At 45.3% G+C, this 22,109-nt stretch overlaps 1 protein-coding gene, 1 long non-coding RNA gene and 1 pseudogene across 2 annotated transcripts; 1 reads left to right on the top strand and 2 right to left on the bottom strand.

Annotated features, from left to right (window-relative positions):
- Positions 1 to 1,159: 1,159 nt before the first annotated feature.
- On the bottom strand, positions 1,160 to 11,673 carry LOC107536089 (uncharacterized). The gene is made up of 3 exons (XR_001603100.2): positions 11,272 to 11,673; positions 1,629 to 1,697; positions 1,160 to 1,219 (listed from the first exon to the last, which is right to left on the bottom strand). It is a non-coding gene; the product is annotated as an uncharacterized LOC107536089 (long non-coding RNA).
- LOC107536088 (ubiquitin-conjugating enzyme E2 E3 pseudogene) lies at positions 2,376 to 2,994 on the bottom strand (annotated as a pseudogene).
- Positions 11,674 to 11,904: 231 nt separating the features above from the next.
- CHMP7 (charged multivesicular body protein 7) lies at positions 11,905 to 21,112 on the top strand. Its single transcript, XM_087816858.1, has 10 exons — positions 11,905 to 12,203; positions 14,194 to 14,365; positions 15,849 to 16,034; positions 16,171 to 16,304; positions 17,282 to 17,330; positions 17,580 to 17,699; positions 17,980 to 18,078; positions 18,305 to 18,365; positions 19,258 to 19,437; positions 19,672 to 21,112. The coding sequence occupies exons 1-10, from the start codon at positions 11,905 to 11,907 to the stop codon at positions 19,722 to 19,724; spliced, it is 1,353 nt and encodes a 450-aa protein (XP_087672984.1). The 3' UTR covers positions 19,725 to 21,112.
- Positions 21,113 to 22,109: the final 997 nt, after the last annotated feature.

The following is a 22,109-nucleotide window of genomic DNA, read 5'->3' on the forward strand; positions in this document are numbered from 1 at the left end:
TTCATCATTTCCTCCAGTTCCCAAACAATAGTCCCTGAGAGTCTTATTCCTGTAAAGCCCTCCTGTGAGCTGCTCTTCCTTCCCCCTCAGGACTGTGCCCTGCGGGGGTGTCTGGGGCCTCAGTGAGCAGGACCCCAGCGCCCCTTTCCTGTTGGGGGCGGTGCTCCTGGCTGCAGGAGAGGCAGGCGGGCCCCGCCCCTCCCTGCCCAGCTCTGATTGGCTGGTCGCACCAGGGGGCCCCTCAAACAGTCTGTCCGCCCAATGCACACTGGGAAGGTGGGAGCCAATTCCAATCAGAACTCAAAAAGGCACAAAGCAATGCACAGGCAGAGAGTCTGCCCTACAGGGTCCCACGCGCCAGGCACCCAGCGGGAGGGGACCCAAAGTCAGCTCCATGCAGCTCCCCACACCGCTGGACTCAGCAAAGTTGGGGTGGCTCCACGCGCCACCTGGGCACCCTCAGGGCTGGTCACAAATCCTAGATGCTCCCCACTGGGAGCTCAGGGCCACCACGGCACCCCTCAGGTCTGGTCACAGATCCCAGCCTCTTGGCACCGGGAGCTCAGGGCAGGAGGGCTCTCCTCCCCTCCCCCACGCCACACAGATTCAGTGCTTTCTGGGGCTCAACACAATGCCCCACAGGGAGCCAGAGGGTCCCTGTATGCAGCTGCTCAGCACAGTCCTCTGGTCCCTTACTACTCAGGTGCCACACGCTTTGGGACAGCCTTTCCTATGGTCGGCATCTTGAGCATTAGATGCTGGTCGCACCCGCCACAAGCAGCTTTGTTTCCTAGGAAGGCACTGTCCCCTCCTCGTGGACTCACTGCTTCCCTGGGTCCCTCTGCCTACCATGCGGGGCGCTCCTTCCCCTCTCCTCCACTCCAGGTGTGAGATCCCCACTTTTGGAGGCCAGTCCACACTCCAAGGGGAGGGGAGGGAGCTTTGCAGCCTCCAAGCCTCGGAGCCCAGCACTGGTGTCAGGGGGGATCCCCCTTTCTACACCCCCCTCTCTTACCGGACTCTATGATATTTCTTCAATGCTCTCTACTCGCACTCCGTCCACTCAGGTATGTTTTTCTGGTTTTTCCAAGCTGGCTACATAGTATTTTAGGAGTAAATGGAGTCTGTGGCTGGGAGCGGGGGCCTCTGCTGCTTCTCACAGTGCCGCCATCTTCCCTTTTGGGCCATCTTTTAAAATGCAAGTTTCTGGGAGGTAGTCCTTATTGAAAGAAAAGCAAAACAAGAACAACACCACCTTAGTCATCAATTAAATAAACATATTTCAGGGTTTCCTTTTTATTTTTCTATTTTTAAAATATATTTTTATTGATTTCAGAGAGAAGAAGAGAGAGAGAGAGATAGAAACATCAATGATGAGAGAGTTGTTATCGATTGGCTGCCTCCTACACACCCCTGAGGGGGATCGAGCCCAAAACCCAGGCATGTGCCCTGACCAGGAATCAGACCATCATCCCCTGGATCCTAGGTCAATGCTCAACCACTGAGCCATGCCCAGCCGGGCCCTTTTTAAATTAGTGAATTTTAATTAAAGTTACTGAATATTTAGATATTTTGAAATCACATGAAATACTAAAACACTGATTGCTAGACAGTCTTAAGTTTCTCACCTGCTTTTTTTTTATGCCTTCAGGAACATGTTTATTGTGTTTGAGATGACATATCAGGTGCTCTCTGAGCTACAAAGAGTAAAAGGAAATCCTCTCATTACAAACTGAAAAACGTAAAATGTACAACATTTTTCATAGCAGCATTAACCACATACTCAGAAATAGATCTGGGTTTAATACAAATGACATAATTCCTAGTCATCCATAGCAACTTTTATAACTTATACAGATAATGAATTAGGCTAAAATGCACTATAATATCTGGTAGGCTTCAGGACCAGTATCCTTAGTACATCACAAAATACATTTTGATATCCCAAAGAAGCAAGGCTTGCAAGTAGGCATTTTAAACATAACTAATCTACAGCTACAAAGTTCTACTATTGATAGCATTTACCTTTTTGGGGCGTCTCCCCGTCTCCACAGGATAAAAGCAGAGAGTAGAATCAGTATAACATATACACAGAAGTCTACATTGTAAAGGCTTTTATAAAGATTTGCAGCCCAGCCTGGCGTGGCTCAGCGGTTGAGTGTCGACCTAGGACCCAGGTGATTGGGGTTCCATTCCCGGTCAGGGCACATGCCCAGGTTGCGGACTCAATCCCTGGTGGGGGGCGAGCAGGAGGCAACCAATCAATGACTCTCTCATCATTGATGTTTCTATCTCTCCCTCTCCCTTCCTCTCTCTGAAATCAATAAAGATATATTAAAAAAAAAAAAAAAAAAGTTTTGCAGCACAGTGAGAAGATGCCTTCTGCTCCTTCACACTGCATACAAATTATGTGAATTATGTCACATATCTCTTGGTCCACTGTCTGGCTATCCTGTCATGTTCTGCTCTGTTGGTTAAATACTGAGTGGCTATGCTTCCAACCAGAGGATCTGCAGGGTTGCAGTCTGTCAAAAGAGAACAAATTGAGAGCAAAACCTTTGAAACAGTCAAAGCATGACTCCAGTTGTCTTCGATAATGTCCAGACAGATGACTCCCTGACTACTGATGTTGCAGTGATAGATTCTGGTGGCTTAAATGGATAATCGGATGAAAATGTGATATCCAGAAAAAACACCTTCATATGCAGAACTTGGTGGACCAAGTATAAATGTTATCTCCTTTTGGCCCAGCACTGCAGTGAGGAGGAGGATCGGGGTGGTTTCACTAGCTCCTTCTGAATTCTTTTACCACTAGTGGATAACTTAGCAGTGGTTTTGCTAGAGTTTGGTGTTTTTCTTCTGCTGGGTGGCAGAAGGTTTTCTTTCTTCTTGTTTTTCAGGCTCTGGAGAGGCTGGGTCTCGCTGGTCTGCATCTGAACTAGCACTGCTGGTGCTGGGGCTCTCATCATTGGACCTTTGCCTGTCATTGGGCATCTTGATGAAGTTAGTACTTGGAAAACGTGGCCACCCACCCGACCAGCTGGGGGGCCACTAAGGTGTAGGGGAGGGAGAGAGATAAAAACCCTTCCTTCCCTCTCATCTACTTTTGTCTTTTCATTGCAGAACGTCCATAAAGTAGATTTGGAGATATTGATGTAATCGCTTGTGCTTTGTTGAAGGTGTGTTTCTTGAAAGTGAGAATGTGTTTAAAATGTGTTCATAAACCTTAATCTAAGGAATGCTGGTCATGTATGCTGTTATCATTGGAAATTGAGGCTTCTAAGAGTTAAAAGTTCAAGTTAAGTTGGAAGAAATTATATGGTTGTGATAATAGAAGGCATGAGGTATGAAGATTCATTTTTGAGGGAAAAGGAAGAAAGTAAGTTATTCTAAGGACAGTTATTTCTAAGTGGGTAAGAAGGTTTGTGAAAGTTGTAGAAAGGTTTGTAAAATGTTGTGAAGGTTATAAAAGTTTGTGAAAGTTTTTAAGTTTATATAAAAAAATTCTTGCATCTTCTCTACAAAAAGTAATAATTTGGATTACATATATGGTCTTTAGGTATTAGTATTCATGTGTACAGTCTTTACATGTTTTTCTGTGTGTTATATGTGGTGTGTTTTCTGCCTCTGGATGGCATTACTAAAGGGTGATATTTTATTGGCCTAAAAAGATTAATTATTTATATAAATTAAGCAGAATTCTGTGGTCTGGACAAAATATTTAATCTTAAAACTGGTTTAAGTTTGATTAATGTCTTTTAGAGTTATTACCATAAAATATATGTTTGTTTTTACCTAGATTTACAAAGAGTTTAAGATATAACCTTTTGGTTAAATATATTTGACAACCTTCCCAAAATTCAAGTTTTAGGAGACTTTTAACTGAGAGATGACTTCGAGTCATTCCAATGGGCCCTGGAATACCTCAGGGATTTATTCTCTCTTTTTATAAAAGAAATGTTTTAGAAATTTCATTCTGCTCTAGAAAGGAACTTGCAAAGATTCAGAGCCAAGTTCAAACAGGAAACTCTCAGGGGTAGCAGGTGTCTAGTCAGTGACACTGGGCAAGCCAAGAGTGATGGTTCCCTGTGGGGGTGTCAAGCAGTGGTACTTCAGACATTGGGAATCTATGAATTATTTCCAGTGCTCAATATACACTTCCAATAAGCCATGTACAACATTTTAAAAATCTTACATATTATTTGTTCTTTAATTTTTTTTTAAACCTCGCCTGAGGGTATTTTTTCCATTGCTTTTCAGAGAGAGTGGAAGTGGGGAGAGGGGAAGAGGGAGAGAGAGAGAGGGAAAGAGAGAGAGAGAGAAACATCGATGTGAGACACATCAATTGGCTGCCTCCCACACGCTCCCCAACCAGGACAGGGGATTGAGCATGCAACGGAGCTATATGCCCTTGGCTGGAATCAAACCTGGGACCCTTCAGTCTGCAGGCCCGCTCTAACCACTGAGACAAACCAGCCAGGGCAAAAATAAACCCAGCCCAGGCGAGTGTTGCTCAGTGGTTAGAGCACCAGCTCATGCACCAAAGGGTTATGGGTTCGATTCCTGGTGGAGAGCATGTGCCTAGGTTGCAGGTATGAGCCCCAGCCCCCGTTCACTTGGGGCGCATGCAGGAGGCAACCAGTTGATGTGTCTCTCTAACATTGCTGTTCCTCTCTCTCTCTCCTTCCCTCCCTTCCATTCTCTCTATAAAGCAATGGAAAAAATATGGGTGAGGATTAACAACAACAAAAAGAATAAACCCAGCCACACCACAATCTCCTGTGCATGGATCCTTGAAATGCTTTTCTCAAGATTCCGTGGAAGCCCGGCCGGGCGTGGCTCAGCGGTTGAGCATTGACCTAGGATCCAGGCGATCGGGGTTAGATTCCTGGTCAGGGTACATGCCTGGGTTGCCGGCTCAATCCCCAGTTGGGCGTGTGCAGGAGGCAGCTAATCAATGACTCTGTCATCATTGATGTTCCTGTCTCTCTATCCCTCTTCCTTCCTCTCTCTGAAATCAATAAAGATATATTAAAAAAAAAAAAAAAAAAAAAAAGATCCCATGGAAGAGCCTAATTTCCCACCGACAACAACTTAACCATGGATGCAAGAGGCACCCTGGAATAGGGCCCAGAAGATGCAGCACCCTAATCCAATGCCCCGCCTGAAGATAGCAGAAAAGAAACTAATTTGCAGTAAGAATGAAACTCTGGTCCCTTTACAAAAGTGAGACAGCTAATCTGTAATACTGGGTGGTACTGAAATTGAAATTCTCAACATGACAAAGACTCTGAGATAGAAGAGGATTTAGATTTAGAGAATCCCAGGACAACTGTCAGCATGTCAGTAAGAATATACTGGCTTGTGTGTCCCTAAGTTGTGTTGGCCACTTCTAGACACAGGCCCAATTTATCTGCACTAGTGTCAGGCAGAAAACCAGAAGGGAGGCTGACTTCCAAAACCAAGTTCTCAGGATAGAAAATCAAAAGTGTAGGGAGAAACTCATCTGGTTTTATTGGTGATTCGCAGTAGAGTTTCACCAAGTGCAAGAGACTGTCTATCTGGCAAAGTCTACAAACTCCCTCTCTGTGAGGTCAGTGTTGAACAACTCACTTATAAAACTGTATTAGTTGGCTTGGGCTATCATAACAAACATCATAGACTAGGTGACTAATAATGGAGTACATTTTATGAAATGTTGCTGATAAGAAAACTCTACTGTGTATAAGGATTATGGTTGTATGTTCATATGTGTACTGAGAGTCTTTTAGTATATCATTCTTTTCGATTCATAATACTTTTTCATCCTAATAGGCTTGCAGTTTTTACTCATATTTATTATACAGTAAGATCCATCCATGTTAATAGGTGTACATTTCCTTATGTCTAGCTATGGCTTAATACTATGGGATGTGCATCTTTCTATTTTTCTATTTGTTTATAGGAGGATGGAAATCTTGTGAAAATGTACTTATTAGATTTTTACATGGATTGATCAGAATGGGAATATGCAGAAAAAAAAATGTAGAGAAAGGAGGGGAAAACCCTACCTGTGGGAGTAGCCTAGTGGGTCCCAGTTCTCTCATATGCAGTTTGAACTTGTCCAGGATTAGATGACTGGAAAGTTCTACAGAGACCACTCTTTTCCACTTGACAGGTGTATTTTTAAAAAATTTATTTAATTATTGATGAGAGAGAGAGACAGAGAAACATCGATTTGTTGTTCCACTTATTTATGCATTCATTGGTTGAGTCTTGTATGTGCCCTGACTGGGGATCAAACCTGCAACATTGGTGGATTGGGACAATGCTGTAACAAAGTAAGCTATCTGACCAGGGCTGAATATTTATATATAGGTAGATGTTTACAAGTAAGCAGGGAAGTGGTATCCATGTGCCGAACTGTGTCTGGGTGTCCCTAAACTGAGCAGTCATGCATGGGTCACTTCTCATCTACGGATGTGGGTGGAGATGGTGAGACATGGGTTAGATAGGAGGTCAGATATGTTCCATGTCATGTACCATTTCCGGTCATGTTAGTGAATCTTCAGCCCCATCTGGCCTCAGGAGAGAGGACAGGGATCTGTTCCCGCTGTCTGCCCTGGTCCCAGAGAGGGAGAGTGGATGGATGGTGCTTCTGATTTGTGTTATGTGTTTGCTAACTTGGTACTAGATGAGTCCTTTCTCTTCTGGTGGTTTGTGAATCTGAGCCCCAGAACAACTTTTAGACACAGATTGACTATTTATGGATCTTAGCCCTTATGTAAGCATCTGTTCCTGAATGCAAGTCTCACACAGAAATACCAATTCCTAAATGCTGTAAGATCTGGCCTAGAATTGCTGAAACATTAGGTTTTGTCCTTTTACTGCTTTGTTTTTGTGTGTTTTTAAAATAAAATTCTTCTTCCACTAGCCCTGGCCAGATGGCTCAGTTGGTTGGAGTGTTGTTGTCCCATACACCAAAAAGTCTGTAGGTTCAATTTCCAGTCAGGGCACATACCTACCTTGTGGATTTGATCCCTGGTCAGGGCATGTATGGGAGGCAACTGATCAATGCTTCTCTGTCCCTCCTTCCCTCTCCCTCACTCTCCCTTCCTCTCTCTAAAAATCAATAAAAAAAATATCCTCAGGTGAGAGGAAAAAAATTCTATTCTTCCATTAAACTCTTCTCCATAGTATTCCATTCATGTCAGGATAATTTTACAGAGGAAGCAATTCTTGGGGTTGTTGTTTTTTTCCAGCTCAAGGCTATGTGTGTTGTCTTGTTCCAGGACTAGTGTGGCTGGGCCGAAAATGGAATTGTTTAAACATTTAGGCATGTTCAGGGTATGGTGTCAATGGAGTTTTAGGAAGGGGTGGCCCCTGTGGCCTTGGTGCTTAAATGCCTCTCCCATTTCCTTTCAAGGTTCTGCCCTTGATGGCCCCTCCCATTTCTTCTTTTTTTTTTAAAATATATATTTATTGATTTCAGAGAAAGGAAAGGAGAGGGAGAGAGAGAGATAGAAACATCAATGATGAGAGAGTCACCAATCGGCTGCCTCCTGCACGTCCCCGACAGGGGATTGAGCACACATCCTGGGCACGTGCCCTGACCAGGAACCGAACCCCGATCTCCTGGATCCTAGGTCAACTCTCAACCGCTGAGCCACGCCTGGCCGGTCAGCCCCTCCCATTTCTGAAAGACACAGGTGTTTACTACCTTTGCTATTCCTTCTGTGCAGAATGCTCTGCTTTCATAGCAGCTCGAATACTGTGGTGGGGGTTGACACTTATAGTCAGCCAGCCTGAGGATCGACCCCATGCATGAATGGGCCAATAGCAACCAGGACTCAATTACAACAGGAGGGCTTACATAAAGCACACAAGGGACATTCCAGGAGTACCCGGCTCAGGTGATCAAGGAGACTGTGCCACTGGATCCAACAGGACACCTACTATATAAGGCTACCCTATCAAGACTGGGAGACATAGCAGATCTATCTGGTGCACAGAAACAAACACAGAAGGGCAGCCAAAATAGAGAGACAAAGAAATATGCCCCAACTGAAAGAACAGGAGAAATCTCCAGAAAGAGCTAAATTAAATGGAGGCAAGCACTCTACCAGATACAGAGTTCAAATATGGTTATAAGGATGCTGAAGGAACTCACTGAGAACGTCAACAAGGAGATTACAAGCATAAAAACGGACATAGAAACCATAAAAAAAGAACCAGTCAGAAATGAAGAATGCAATATCTAAAATGAAGAATACGCTAGAAGGAATAAACAGCAGGTTAGATGAAGCAGAGGATCAAATGAGTGATTTGGAAGACACAATACCCAATCAGAGCAGGAAAAAGAAAAAAATAATTTGAAAAAATGAAGATAGTCTAAGGGGACTTTGGGACAACATAAAGTGTAATGACATCGGCATCATAGAGGTACCATGATGAAAAGAGAGAGAACAAGGGATTGAGAACCTATTTGAACAAATAATGACTGAAAACTTTCCTGGCCTGGTGAATAAAAAGACACACAAGTTCAAGAAGTGCAGAGAGTCCCAAACAAGGTGAGCTCAAATAGGCCCACACCATGACACATCATAATCAAAATGCAAAAGGTTAAAGACAAAGAGAGACTCTTAAAAGCAGCAAGAGAAAGATAGTTACCTACAAGGGAGCTTCCATAAGACTGTCAGCTGAGCCCGGCCAGGCGTGGCTCAGCAGTTGAGCGTCGACCTAAGATCCAGGCAATCAGGGTTCGATTCCCGGTCAGGGCACATGCCCAGGTTGTGGGCTCAATCAATGACTCTCTCATCATTGATGTTTCTGTCTCTCTCTCTCTCTCCCTTTCCTTTCCTCTCTCTGAAATCAATAAAGTAAATTAAAAAAAAAAAAAAAAAAAGACTGTCAGCTGATTTCTCAACAGAAGCTTTGTAGGCCAGAAGGGGTTGGTATGAAATATTCAAAGTGATGAAAAGCAAGGATCTCAACCAAGACTACTATACCCAGCAAGGCTAGGATTTAAAATAGAAGGAGAAATAGAGAGCTTCCCAGACAAAAAACACAAACTAAAGGAGTTCTTTACCACCAAACCAGTATTCAAGAGATGTTAAAGGGTCTTCTTTAAGAAGAAAGAAAAAAAAAGGGGAGGAAAATAGTTATAAAGAATAAAATGGCAATAAATACATACCTATCAATAATCACTTTAAATGTAAATGACTTAAATGCTCCAATCAAAAGACACAGAACTGAATGGATAAGAAAGCAAGACCCATATATATGCTGTCTACAAGAGACCCACCTCAGAACAAAAGATGCACACAGCTAAAAGTAAAGGGATGGAAAAGATATTTCATGAAAATGAAAATTTTTTTAAAAGTTAGGGTACCAATACTTATTTCGGACAAAATAGTCTTCAAAACATCTATAATAAAAGACAAAGAAGGACACTACATCTTGATAAAGGGATCAATCCAACAAGAGGATATAACCCTTGTAAACATTTATGCACCCAACATAGCAGCACTTAGATATATAAAGCAAATTTTAATGAATATAAAAGGGGAGATAGACAGTGATACAGTCATACTAGGGGATTTTAACACCTCATTGACATCAATGGATAGATCTTCCAGACGGAAAATCAACAAGGAAACAGCGGCCTTAAGTGACACACTAGGTCAAATGAATTTAATTGATATTTTCAGAGTATTTCACCCCCAAATAGCAGAATATATATTCTTTTCAAGTACACATGAAACATTTTCTAGGAGAGACCACATGTTAGAACACAAAACAAGTCTCAATAAATTTAAGAAGTCTGAAATCATATCAAGCATCTTCTCTGACCATAATGGTAAGAAGCTAGAAATCAATCACAAGAAAAAAAACTGAAAAACACTCAAACACATGGAGTCTAAATAACATGTTACTAAACAATAAATGAGTTAACAATGAGATCAAGAAGAAATCAAAAGATACCTTGAAAAAAATGAAAATGAGAACACAACCCAAATCTGAGACACAGCAAAAGTAGTCCTAAGAGGGAAATTCATAGCATTTCAGGCCTAACTCAAGATACAAGAAAAATCTCAAATAAACAATACAGCCTTACACTTAAAAAAAAAAAAAAAAAAACCTAGAACAAGAACAACAAACAAAGCCCAAAGTGAGTAGAACAAAGGAAACAATAAAGATCAGAGCAGAAATAAACAAGGTAGAATCTAAAAATAAAAAAAAGTACAAAAGATTGAGGAAACCAAGAGCTGGTTCTTTGAAAAGATAAACAAGACTGAAAACCTTTAACCAGGCTCATTAAGAAAAAAAAGAGAGGACCCAAATAAATAAATCAGAAATAAAAGAGGGAAAGTAATACCTAACACCATAGAAATACAAAGGATTATAAAAAAACATTATAAATAACAATATGCCAACAAATTGGACAATGTGGAAGAAATGGATAAATTTCCATAAACATACACTCTCCCAACACTGAATAAAGAAGAAACAGAAAATCTGAACAGACTGATTACAACTAATGAAACTGAAGCAGAAGTCCCAAGAAACAAAAATCCTGGACCCGATGGCTTCACAGGTGAATTTTACCAAACATTCAAGGAACTAACAACTACTTCTCAAACAATTCCAAAAAGTTCAAGTAGAGGGAAGACTCCCAAGCTCATTTTACAAGGCAGCAGCATTATCCTAATTCCAAAACCAGATAAAGACAGTACGAAGAGCCCAGCCAGCATGGCTCAGCAGTTGAGCATATTGACCTATGATCTAGGAGATCTCGGTTCAATTCCCTGTCAGGGCACATGCCTGAGCTGCAGGCTCGATCCCCAGCAGAAGGAATGCAGGAGTCAGCCAATCAATGATTCTAATCATTGATGTTTTTTTCTCTCTCTCTCTCTCTCTCTCTCCTTCTCCTTTCCTCTCTCTGAAATCAATAAAGATATATTTAAAAAAGAAAAAAAGACAGTACAAGGAAAGAAAATTACAGGTCAAGATCCCTGATGAACATAGATGCTAAAATCCTCAACAAAATATTAGGCAACTGAATCCAGCAATACATTTTAAAAAATCATACACCATGATCAAATGGGATTTATTCCTTGGATGCAAGGTTGGTGCAATATCCACAAATCAATTAACATAATACACCATATAAACAAAATGAAGGATAAAAATTATATTATTATATCAATAGATGCAGAAAAAGCTTTTGACAAAATCCATCACACACTTATGATTAAAACTCTCAGCAAAGTGGGAATAGAGGGAACATACCTCATCATAATAAAGGCCACATTGGGGCATGAGCAAATAAATATCACTTCCATGACATGGTATGTTTGGATGACATTTTGTTCTTCGAACTCTCCAGATCTAAAGAGCTCCTAAAGTCATACATCTACAGTAGATATTAAATTTAGAATTAGAAAGTGGGTGCTAAGAAAAAACCTCATGAGCATAGTGTAGAAACCTTTAATTTATAGAGGAGGAATCTGAGAGGAAATTGGCCGATCTGAGGTCATACAGCTATTTATTAACAGAGATGAAACCTCAGCCGGCCCACTACCTGAAACCTCAAGTTAGAGGCAACACCACTTGCCGCTACCAAACGCTTCCATAAACTGACTCTGGAAACGGCGGTACCGCTACCGACGCTTCTTTCTGAACCAAGGTGCTGCCGAAAGGAGCGACGTAGGCGCTGTAAGACTTCCGAAAATAGTCGCCATTCAGCCTCCTGGAGCAGGACTACGCATGCGCCATAAGGCACGTAAGACACGTCACGCTGGGGCGGTGGTGACGTAATGACAGAGGGGGCGTTGGTCAAAGAACGGAAGCCGGGAGGGACCCAGGGCAAAAGGGGACCAGGGCACGGCTTGTGTTTGGAGCCTTGGCCAGGCTGGGGTTCCGATGTGGTCCCCGGAGCGGGAGGCCCAAGTCCCGGCCGGGGGGGACCCGGCGGGCTTACTGCCCCCCGAGTGGGAGGAGGATGAGGAGCGCATGTCCTTCCTGTTCTCCGCGTTCAAAAGGAGTCGCGAGGTGAACAGCACCGACTGGGACAGCAAGATGGGCTTCTGGGCGCCGTTGGTGCTGAGCCACAGCCGCCGCCAAGGGGTGGTGCGCCTGCGTCTGCGGGACTTGCAGGAAGCTTTTCAGCGCAAGGGCAGCGTCCCGCTGGGGCTGGCCACGGTGCTGCAGGACCTGCTGCGGTGAGGGCGGGCCCGGGCCTGGGGGGGGGGAGGGATTCCCCCGGTTCTCCGACAGCGCGCCGCGCACCCAGCCCGGCGCCTGCCTCAGAGCAGCCTCTGTGTTTCTGCGTAAACGAAGGCAGAGGAAGACCGGAAGGAGGCCTGGGTGGGTATGTGTGGAGGGGGATGGAGATGGGGTATGGGGATAGTCCGATTAGATGAGACCCAGATGGTAAGAGGAGAAGCCAGCCTGGCAGAGGTGACAATGGCCTGTCTGGACTGGAATCCCGTTATGGAGTTATTTTATAGGGCCTTCCAAATTTTAATTACCCCATAACGAAAGGTCTGTAAGATTTATTGAATTGAGGGAGGTCAGAGCTAAGAGGGCAGTGGTGGGGAAGAGGCCAAGTTGTAGGGATCTTGCCAACAACCTCAAGCAGAAGTCATGTGTCTGGCCTATCTCGGCTTGTCCTTGGCACAGGCCGTTTGGAGCAGAGTACATGACGGATGGTGAGGGCTTTACTAAATATCTTTGTGCTCTGAGAAGGTCCTGTAGGTGCTACCTGTGCAACAGGTACAGTGTTTTGAGGCAATAACGTAGATATCTAACAGATATATTGCACTTCACAGTGTGTAGATACTTTCACACGCACCGTTTCGTCTGACCCCCTCAGCAGTTCTGTGGACAAGATGATAGAATTATCCTCAGCAGACAGGAGAAACTGAGCCTGAGAGAGAACAAACGACTTACTTGGGGTTACACAACTAGTTAGAGATATAATGCCAGGACTGGACCCTTCGTCTTCTGATTCTAAATCACTTGCACTTCGCATTGTGTGTATCACCCTGAGAGCAGCCTAACCGGCCTAGTGCCTGCCTCCCTCAGCGAATGAAGAAGAAAGTCAACTTTGAAATGTTGCTTTTAGCTTGCTGTTCTTCCCAATTCGGAAGTGTCCCTTCTCCCCAGTACCTTTCCATTGGCTGAGACTGATGGAACAAGCTATTTCTCAAACTTCTCTTTTCTGAGCAAGTGCACTGTGGACAAAGTTTTAGTTCGTGTTTGAAGTGGAAGGCAGGGGAGGTGGTAGCTGAAGAAGTCGCTTAAGGACAGGAACAGTCTGGGCTTCCTTGTTGCAGCAGGACCATCCTCTACCACTTCCAGTCCAGAGTCCTTTAATACCTCAGTTTCTCCTTTCCTGACTGCTGGCACTCTGCTGACGCTTCCTGGTGTTTGATGGCATCAGGCACCTGAAGAATTTCTTGAGAAAGATACGCTCCATGGAAGCGACCTTGCTTGAGGGCCAAATGGCCTGGGCTCAGATCCTAGTTCTGCCACTTGCTAAATTATGTGACCATGGATGAACTGTTACCGCAGACAAATTATGTACCCTCTTTACGCCATAGTTTGACCAACTATAAAATGGTGATGATTATTGTACCTAGGTTTATTGTGAAGATTCGAAGAGAAATTCCTTGCATAGCCCTTAGCATAGTGACTAGCCCATGGTAAGCTTTCAGTAAATGTAGCTACCACTACCAGTACCATGAAATGCTTATGTCTTCTCTCCACCCTACCTTGGGAATAGCAGAAAACCCTTTCTCTGACTTCTTTGTATTCTTCATTATGCCTTGCATTTCACAGTGATCCATTATTGTTATTTTCATTTTATCGTTTTTGAGCTTCATTTGTAAAAGTCTCATCATAGGCCCTACAGCCTTCTATGCCTCTGCAGTCTTAGTGGAGAGCTTCTGTTTTGGAGCCAAATTATGGTTTAGATTTGGCCTCTCTCACCTTCTCACCTCTCAGTTTTCTCATTAGCTAAAATGAGTTGTGTGGCTTAGAGCTGGAGTGTAAACAGTAGCTGCTCATCATAGCTGGCACAGAGTGGCTGCCTAATAAATGGTGCTGATGGTGATCATGATCAGATTCCTCATTTGGGGTAAGAGGGATCTAACGACTGGAATGGGACATTGCATTACGCCTACTGTATGCCCCTTTCTTTTTTTGCAGTCGAGGGGAGCTGCAGCGGGAGTCAGACTTCATGGCCAGTGTAGACAGCAGTTGGATCTCCTGGGGCGTCGGAGTCTTCCTGCTGAAGCCCCTCAAGTGGACTCTTTCCAACATGCTAGGGGATAATAAGGTTCCTGCTGAGGAGGTGCTTGTGGCTGTGGAGCTGCTTAAGGTAGGTATTCAGAAGGGACAGGTCTGGGTGTCATCTTGTGTGATCACAGGCTCCTCAGCATCTCTTGTATGTATCACTAGAAAAAGAACATATCTTTTTACATGGTGACAGGCAATAACTGAGTTTACCTGACCTCCCTTATTCTATACTTTATTCTGTAGCATGATCTGTGTATTCCATCTCCCTCTCTTTTGGTGCTCACCATCTTCAGCCTCTAAACCCACTCGAGTCCTGTGTGGGACCTGGGCCCTTGCCTAGTTCCCACTCTGTCTCTTTCTGGTCCAAGCTTTTGTTGTCACCACTTTCTCACCTCCCACACTCTCTTTGACTGAGTGCACACCTACTGCAGTCCTACCAGTCTGCCAAAACTGCTGTGGACAAGGTTATAGTAACCTTTGAGAGAGAGAAATATTATACTTGTACAAGATGGAAGTGCTTCTACTCTTTCCCCTTCCCGTCTGATCTGTAAACACCATATAGACTTATACTCCATATCATTGCTCTTTTATTTATTTATTTTTTTAAATATATATTTTTATTGATTCCAGAGAGAGGAAAGGAGAGATAGAAACATCAATGATGAGAGAGTCATTGATCGGCTGCCTCCTGCATGCCCCAAACTGGGGATCGAGCCCACAACCTGGGCATGTGCCCTGACCGGGAATCGAATCCTGATCGCCTGGATCCTAGGTCAATGCTCAACTGCTAAGCCACTCCCAGCCGGGCTCCTCCAGCATTTGAAAAACACAAATCCTTGCCCCAGCCTTGTGGCTCAGTGGTTAGAGTGTCTGCCCATGCACCAAGGGGTCTCTGGTTTGATTCCCAGTCAAGGTCATGTACATGGGTTGCAGGTTGGATCCCTGGCCCCGGTCAGGGCACGTGTGGGAGGCAACCAATCGATGCGTCTCTCTCACATTGATGTTTCTCTCTCTCTCTCTCTCTTCCCCCCCTCCCTCTTCCTCCCTTCCTCCCTCCTCCTCCCTCCCATTCTCTGAAAATCAATGGAGAAATATCCTCAGGTGAGTATTAACAAAAAAACATAAAACCTTTTTCTTTATTTTCTTCTTTAATCCTTACCCGAGGGTATTTTTTCCATTGCTTTTTCAGAGAGAATGGAAGGTGAGGGGAGGAGAGAGAGAGAGAGAGAGAGAGGGAAACATGGATGTGAGAGAGAGACATCGATTGGTTCCTCCCACACACGCCCTGACCGGGGCCAGAGATCGAGCCTGCAACTGAGATATGTGCCCTTTGTCAGAATAGAACCCAAGACCCTTAGTCCAGGGGCCAACACTCTAACCACTGAGCCAAACTGGCTAGATCAACACAAATCCTTTTTCTTTTCAAAGCCGTGGCTTTAGGGAAGATGTCTCGATTTTCCCTGTTCATGCCCTGCATGATCCTTGTTTGGAAGCAGGGGGTCAGGGCTTGCCGGGTTCTGTGGGTGGTGGTCAGCGCTTGTGAACATGTTTTGCCTTGCCTGCAGGAGAAGGCTGAGGAGGTGTATCGTCTGTATCAGAGCTCACCTCTCTCCTCCCACCCTGTGGTGGCCTTGTCAGAGCTGAGTACCCTCTGTGCGGGCTCCTGTCCCGACGAGAGGACCTTCTACTTGGTGTTGCTACAGCTACAGAAAGAGAAGAGAGTCACAGTCCTCGAGCAGAATGGGGAAAAGGTATGGAGTTCAGCTGTTCATTCACTGACTCCCCAATTACTTATTAAGCATCTACTGACATGCCCACCAGCATTCCTGCCTGGGGATGTCTCAGCATTTGTGGTTGGGGCAGCAGTAATTTGTCCCTGTCCCTCAGATTGTAAAGTTTGCCCGGGGGCCACATGCCAAGGTCTCTCCTGTCAACGACGTAGATGTTGGGGTGTACCAGCTGATGCAGAGTGAACGGCTGCTCTCGCGCAAAGTGGAGTCCTTATCCCAGGAAGCAGAGAGGTAACTACCCCTGAGCCTAGCACCCCAACCCCCCCCCCCGCTGGCCCTCAGTCCCAAAAAGCATTGGTGTCTGTGGGCTCTTTAAAAAAAGGGGGGGGTATCTTTTTTTGCTAATTACAAGAGTACTCACCGGTTAATACAGCAGTCATGGAAAGCACAGAATATCACAAAGGAGAAAAAATGAAATTTTTAATATACTTTTATTGATTTAGAGAGAGGAAGGGAGAGGGAGAGAGAGTCATCAATTGACTGCCTCCTGCCCCCCGCCCCCGCTGGGGACCGAGCCTGAAACCCAAGCATGTGCCCTGACTGGGAATTGAACCAAGATCTCCTGGATCCTAGGTCAATGCTCAACTGCTGAGCCATGCCTGCTGGGCGAAAAATGAATTTTAATTCTTCCTCCAAAGATTATGACTGATAACATTTTTATGCTCTCTCATGCCGGTATCCATTTAACCAATATTTTTTGAGCCGGGCCTTGTCTTGGGGACTTGGATTGGGGACTTGGGTACAGTAGTGAGCAAGACAAGTCTCTGCCTTTGAGAGGTCTCTGAGGGACTCCTGCTCTTCCCCTTGGATGACCATACAAGGCATCCCTGCCAGAGGCACATGGACACTTCTCTAAAAAATAGGGTATATAGACACTGGATTAAGATTGATTTATTCACTCCATCCTACTCTGGGAGAAACCTAAGGGATATGTCCAAAGTCATTGCTGGTGTTAGGAATTGATTTCCGCTCTCCTGGCACCCAGGGGCCTTGTTGGCATGCTCTCTCCCCCTGTGGGAACTCAAGCTTATTTCTCAACTTGCTGCAAGAGTTTGGCAGTGGGCTGCCGGGCATCATTTTTCTTGCCATTGGGTGATATGGATTTGATCTTCAGATGTGGACGTACCTTACCTTGGGGACTTTTCAGTGCTACTCTTGGGGACTTTTCAGGACCCTGCCACCCCATCCTATGAACTTTTATTTCATAGGTGTAAAGAAGAAGCCCGTCGGGCATGCCGAACAGGAAAGAAGCAGCTGGTGAGTTTTCTTTTCCCCCCCTCCAGCTGTGTACCTCCACCCTGAGCTGGTGACAGGTGCCCCAGAAGTTCAGAGAGGAACTTGGGGCTCAAGGGCAACAGTCTGCAGGTGGCCAGGCACCACAGCTTATTTTACAAGTGAGAGGGAAGGAAGCCTGGGATGATCTTAGCATCTGGGAATGGCTATCTTCCTCTGGCCCTTTGTTCTGCCCAATCTGACTCTGACCAAGTCTCCATGCACCTCCTCTAGGCACTGAGGTCCCTCAAGGCCAAACAACGGACAGAGAAGCGCATTGAGGCCCTGCATGCCAAGCTGGACACTGTTCAAGGCATCCTGGACCGGATCTATGCCTCCCAGACAGATCAGATGGTAGCCACTGCCCCTCTGCTCCAATACTTGTCTGGTCTCTCTGGCACCCACTCCTTATCCCCTCCACTGTGGCTCTGCTGTTTGGAGGAAGCATGGTTTCTTTTAGGATATGGTTGCCTTAGCCTCTTCTGTTGGGAAGTTTTGGCCTAGTGGATGTGGGGTGAATCAAGCGTGGGTAGCAAAAAAAAACAAACCCAAAGCTGTCTTTTGGAGGTGAAACAATATTATATGTATTTTTCCCAGTCTTCTTCATTTGCACTGATAACTGCTTTCTCCTTAGGTTTTCAATGCCTATCAGGCTGGGGTAGGAGCCCTAAAACTCTCCATGAAGGATGTCACAGTGGAGAAGGCAGAGAGCCTCGTGGATCAGATTCAAGAGGTATGGGAAGGGGCTGGGGAGGGACTCTGTAGAAGGAAGTTACTGAGGACAGATGGGACTATGCTGCACTTCCTCTTTTCCCAAGCTGGACTCTTTACCTTGTGAACTTGAGGAAGCTTTCCTTGATTCTTGGATGGGGTAGCATTACTTTGTAACCCTGAACACTGAGACCAAAGGTCCACAGAGACATCACCCAGAGTTCAAGGCCTGTGTTTTTCCCTTACAGCTGTGTGACACCCAGGATGAAGTGTCTCAGACTCTGGCTGGTGGGGTAACCAATGGCTTAGGTGAGTTGGCAAGGTGGTTCTTTCTTTCTTCCTAAGAGGACTTCATTCCCTTGTGCTGTGGTAGGTTTGGTCATGGATCTGCCTTTCCTGGTGCAGGCAGGGCTCTCCTGCCCTCCCTTCTCTCTGGGGCTTATCCACAGGGCTATTTGGAAGGAGTTGTCATCTCCTCCCACTGTGCTCCAGCATTCCTTACTAACTAGGCTTCTGACTGGAAGATGCTTCTTTAAGGGCAAGAGGAAGCAGGGTCAGTTCTGTGGGATTAACAAAATATACCTTCTTAATGACTTAGCTCCGTGTATGGAAAAAGAGTGTTTGCTTGAAGGTGCCCTCTGCCTTCCAAGTCATGTGATTTTTGGGGTTTTTTTAAACATTTTCATTGATTTTAGAGAGAAAGGAAGGCTGAGGGAGAGAGAGAAACATCAATGAAAGAGAAACATCGATCGGCTGCCTCCTGCACATCCCTACTAGGGATGGAGCCCACAACCCAGGCATGTGCCCTTACCTGGGAATTGAATCAGCAACCTCTTGGTGCATGGGGCTACGCTCAGTCCACTGAGCCACACTGGCTGGGCACATGATTTTTTTTAACCTGCAAGGAGGCCTGGAGTTGTTTTTTAATCCTCACCCAAGGATATGTTTAGAGAGAGAGAGAGAAATACCAATGTAAGAGAGAAACATCAATTGGTTGCCTCCCTCATGCGCCCTGACCAGGGACCAAACCCACAGCCCTTTGGTGTATGGGACAGTGCTCCAACCAACTGAGCCACCTGGCCAGAGAAGGCTTGGGCTTCCTTTGTAAAGCTGAACTGAGATTTGCTGTCCTCAGTCCTTGACTCATAAATACATTTCCTCCCTGGACTGTATGTGTCCTCATATTTTCTTTTCTTTCCAGATTTTGACAGTGAGGAACTAGAGAAGGAATTGGACAGCCTTCTTCAGGATACCACCAAAGAACCTTTGGATCTGCCCGACAACCCCCATGAGTTGTTTTATACCAACAGTGTGCCTATCCCTAGGATCTCGGATGCTGAACTTGAAGCTGAACTTGAGAAACTGTCTTTATCAGAGGGAGGTATGGAGCTGTATTCCCAGGGTTGCTGGTGGGCATGGGGCCCTCTGGCTGACAGGAGCCACACAGGGTTGATGAATCCCAGTCCAGTTACTTAATTGGTCAGGGTACCAGAGCCCAGTAATGGAGCTGCGGACTCCTTATTTATTTATATTAGGACTCAATGCCTTAAACACTGGGATGCTTCCATCTTAAAGATCTTCCTGATACTGTGTTCATCATTTTTTCTCCTTGCAGGTTTGGTCCCAAGCAGTAAATCTCCAAAAAGGCAATTGGAACCGACTCTCTAAAGCCATTGTAGGACCCTCAAGTGAAGGACCTTCATATAAAAGAGAGACCAGGCTTGTATGTGTGTACATAGTTATTTAAATGAGAAACTCAGAATTTTTGGGAAGAGGAGGAAGGAGAACCACTCTGATTTATCTGGATGCTACTACTTACTACAGGACAGATACAGTTTCTGGAAGCGCGCTCCAAAGGCTTGCTCCCAGCTGGTATCGTGGACCTGCCTTCTCATCTTTATAGTGCCACAATTTATACAGTTCTGTGTTTGACCTGTCGTCTCTCATAGCCTGCAGTTCTTGCCATTGGCTCAGTTAGGTTTGTCTTCACCCACCAGCTTTGTTCCAGCCAATGGAGGTGAAATTTTGCAGCTTTGCTAAATCAAAATCAGTCTTCTTCCCCCACCCCTACTGTTTCATAGAGGAATGTGTTCTGTCTGTAAGGTCAGTTAAACAGCTTGTTCCGGTCCCTCTCTACTTTCACTGCAACGAGAAGAATGAAAATCACACAGCTGCCACTTTATGCAGAAACATACAGTGTAAAAGGTTTTTCTCTAGGTCATTTGTCAAATTTTCCAGACATTCAGAAAAAGAGGTCACCCTGAGTGGCTGAGAATCATGACATTTGGAGGGGGCTCGTGGGGTTGATGGTCGCTGCTGCCTCTTCTGTCTTAGTGGAAGAAGATCTGACTGGAGAAAAGGTTATTCTTGGACTGTTGAACTTGAAGGGGAGAAGCCCAGGTGACTGCAGGGCCCCCAGTGTCCAAACCCCATATGCTTTTTTAAAGAGGCATAATCTTTGCCCTGCCCCATCATGGAATAACTTAAAACGTAACATATATATCAGAACAAGCCACACAACAACACACCTCCCCTTCTTGAGCCTGGCACAGCAACAGGTTCTTTGAATTTCAGAGGTATTTTGCTTTGTGCCCACTGCTCAGGGCAGGGGACCTAAGCCAGGCTGTGCAATAGAAGCAGAAGATTGGGGGGCCTTCTGCTGGATCTGCTGCGTACCTCCAGGCCCTGCTCTCCACCCATCCCTGCCTCCTCAAGCCCCATCTTCCTACTTCCTTTGATGAATGGGGGAGGATAGCATAGTGGGACAGACAAGAGAGTCTGAATGCTGTGGCAATGGAGAAGAGAAGATGACAGCCACACTGCCACTTTGCTGCCACAGTGCAATGCAAGTACTTCTGCCTGGAGCCCACCCCTGGCCCTCCTGCCTGAGGTGGTGTGGAGCAGAGGGAAGAGCTTGCTCCAGGCCAGGAGCTCAGATCACCTTTCAACAGATTTCTCTCCCACTGGACCTGGGTCAACTGAAATGTTGGGGGTGAAGAGAAACAATCACTATTTTTTCTTTTTTATCTGGTAAATAATTAAAAGAAAAAACCCAAGTGCTTGTCCTTGTTCCTTCTTTAGGTTGCATAAAGTTTCTTGTTCCTTCATGCCTCTCCACTCCCACCTCCAACATTCACACTCACAGTACTTTCACTTGGGGCCACAGGAGAATTGTGCAGCTTCCTGGTGTGAGTGCTGAGCTCTTTGAAAGCTGGCGAGTCCCACTGGTGACTCGCACTGACGCTGTTCTGGGGGAGGCCGCGTCCATTGAATAGTCTCCTTGGTTATAAGAGTGTTCCGTCTTTGAGTTCTTTTACTTTGCCTGTTTGTTTAAATGACCCAATTTCCTCTGGCCATGGGATCCTACCATATTTTAGTATGGCAGCAATATTTACTCAGCACCTGCTACATGCCTGGTGTTTGTCACTGCCTGGGTGGGGGTGGGGAGGAGGGATGGGCTTTGTTTGAGTCTGAGTGCAGAGCTAGGAACAGGCTAGATCTGCCACAGCACTAGGTTCACAGCTCTAGGTAAGTCAGCAGGTGAACCAAACAGGAAAAGCCCAGAGCACAAACCGTTTAAACAGAGAAAAGTGAAGATAGGCCAGGTTCTCACAGAGGCTCCAGGAAATAGGGAACACTACCCCCCAACTTTTACTACCCTTATCCCCACTGTGCCCCCCTCCCCCGCTGAAAGCAAGAGATCTGGACTTGATGAGCGTCTCATCTGGTCTCATTCCTTGCTGACCTGAGCTGCTGAGGGGTCCTTGTTTAAATGTCTTGGCCTGGTTCTTTTCTGAGGTACAGAAAATTGAAAAATGTTGAGTCCAGGTTGAATCAGTTAAGAAAAAGGAGCCTCTGGCCAGTGATGGCTGCATTTTCAGCATGTGATCCCAATGGGAGGGGGGCAGACTCTTAATCAGGATTCTCCTCTCGAAGGAATGGATCTGGTTTATTAAGGGAGCAGATGAATTGTCTTCCATATGGAGAGAGATCAGGCCCAGAGGGACCAGGTTCAGATACTGCCTTTTTGAAACAGAAGTATCCTGTGAGGGG

This window comes from Miniopterus natalensis, chromosome 4 (assembly GCF_054644295.1).
Source record: "Miniopterus natalensis isolate mMinNat1 chromosome 4, mMinNat1.hap1, whole genome shotgun sequence".
Lineage (NCBI taxonomy): Eukaryota > Metazoa > Chordata > Mammalia > Chiroptera > Miniopteridae > Miniopterus > Miniopterus natalensis.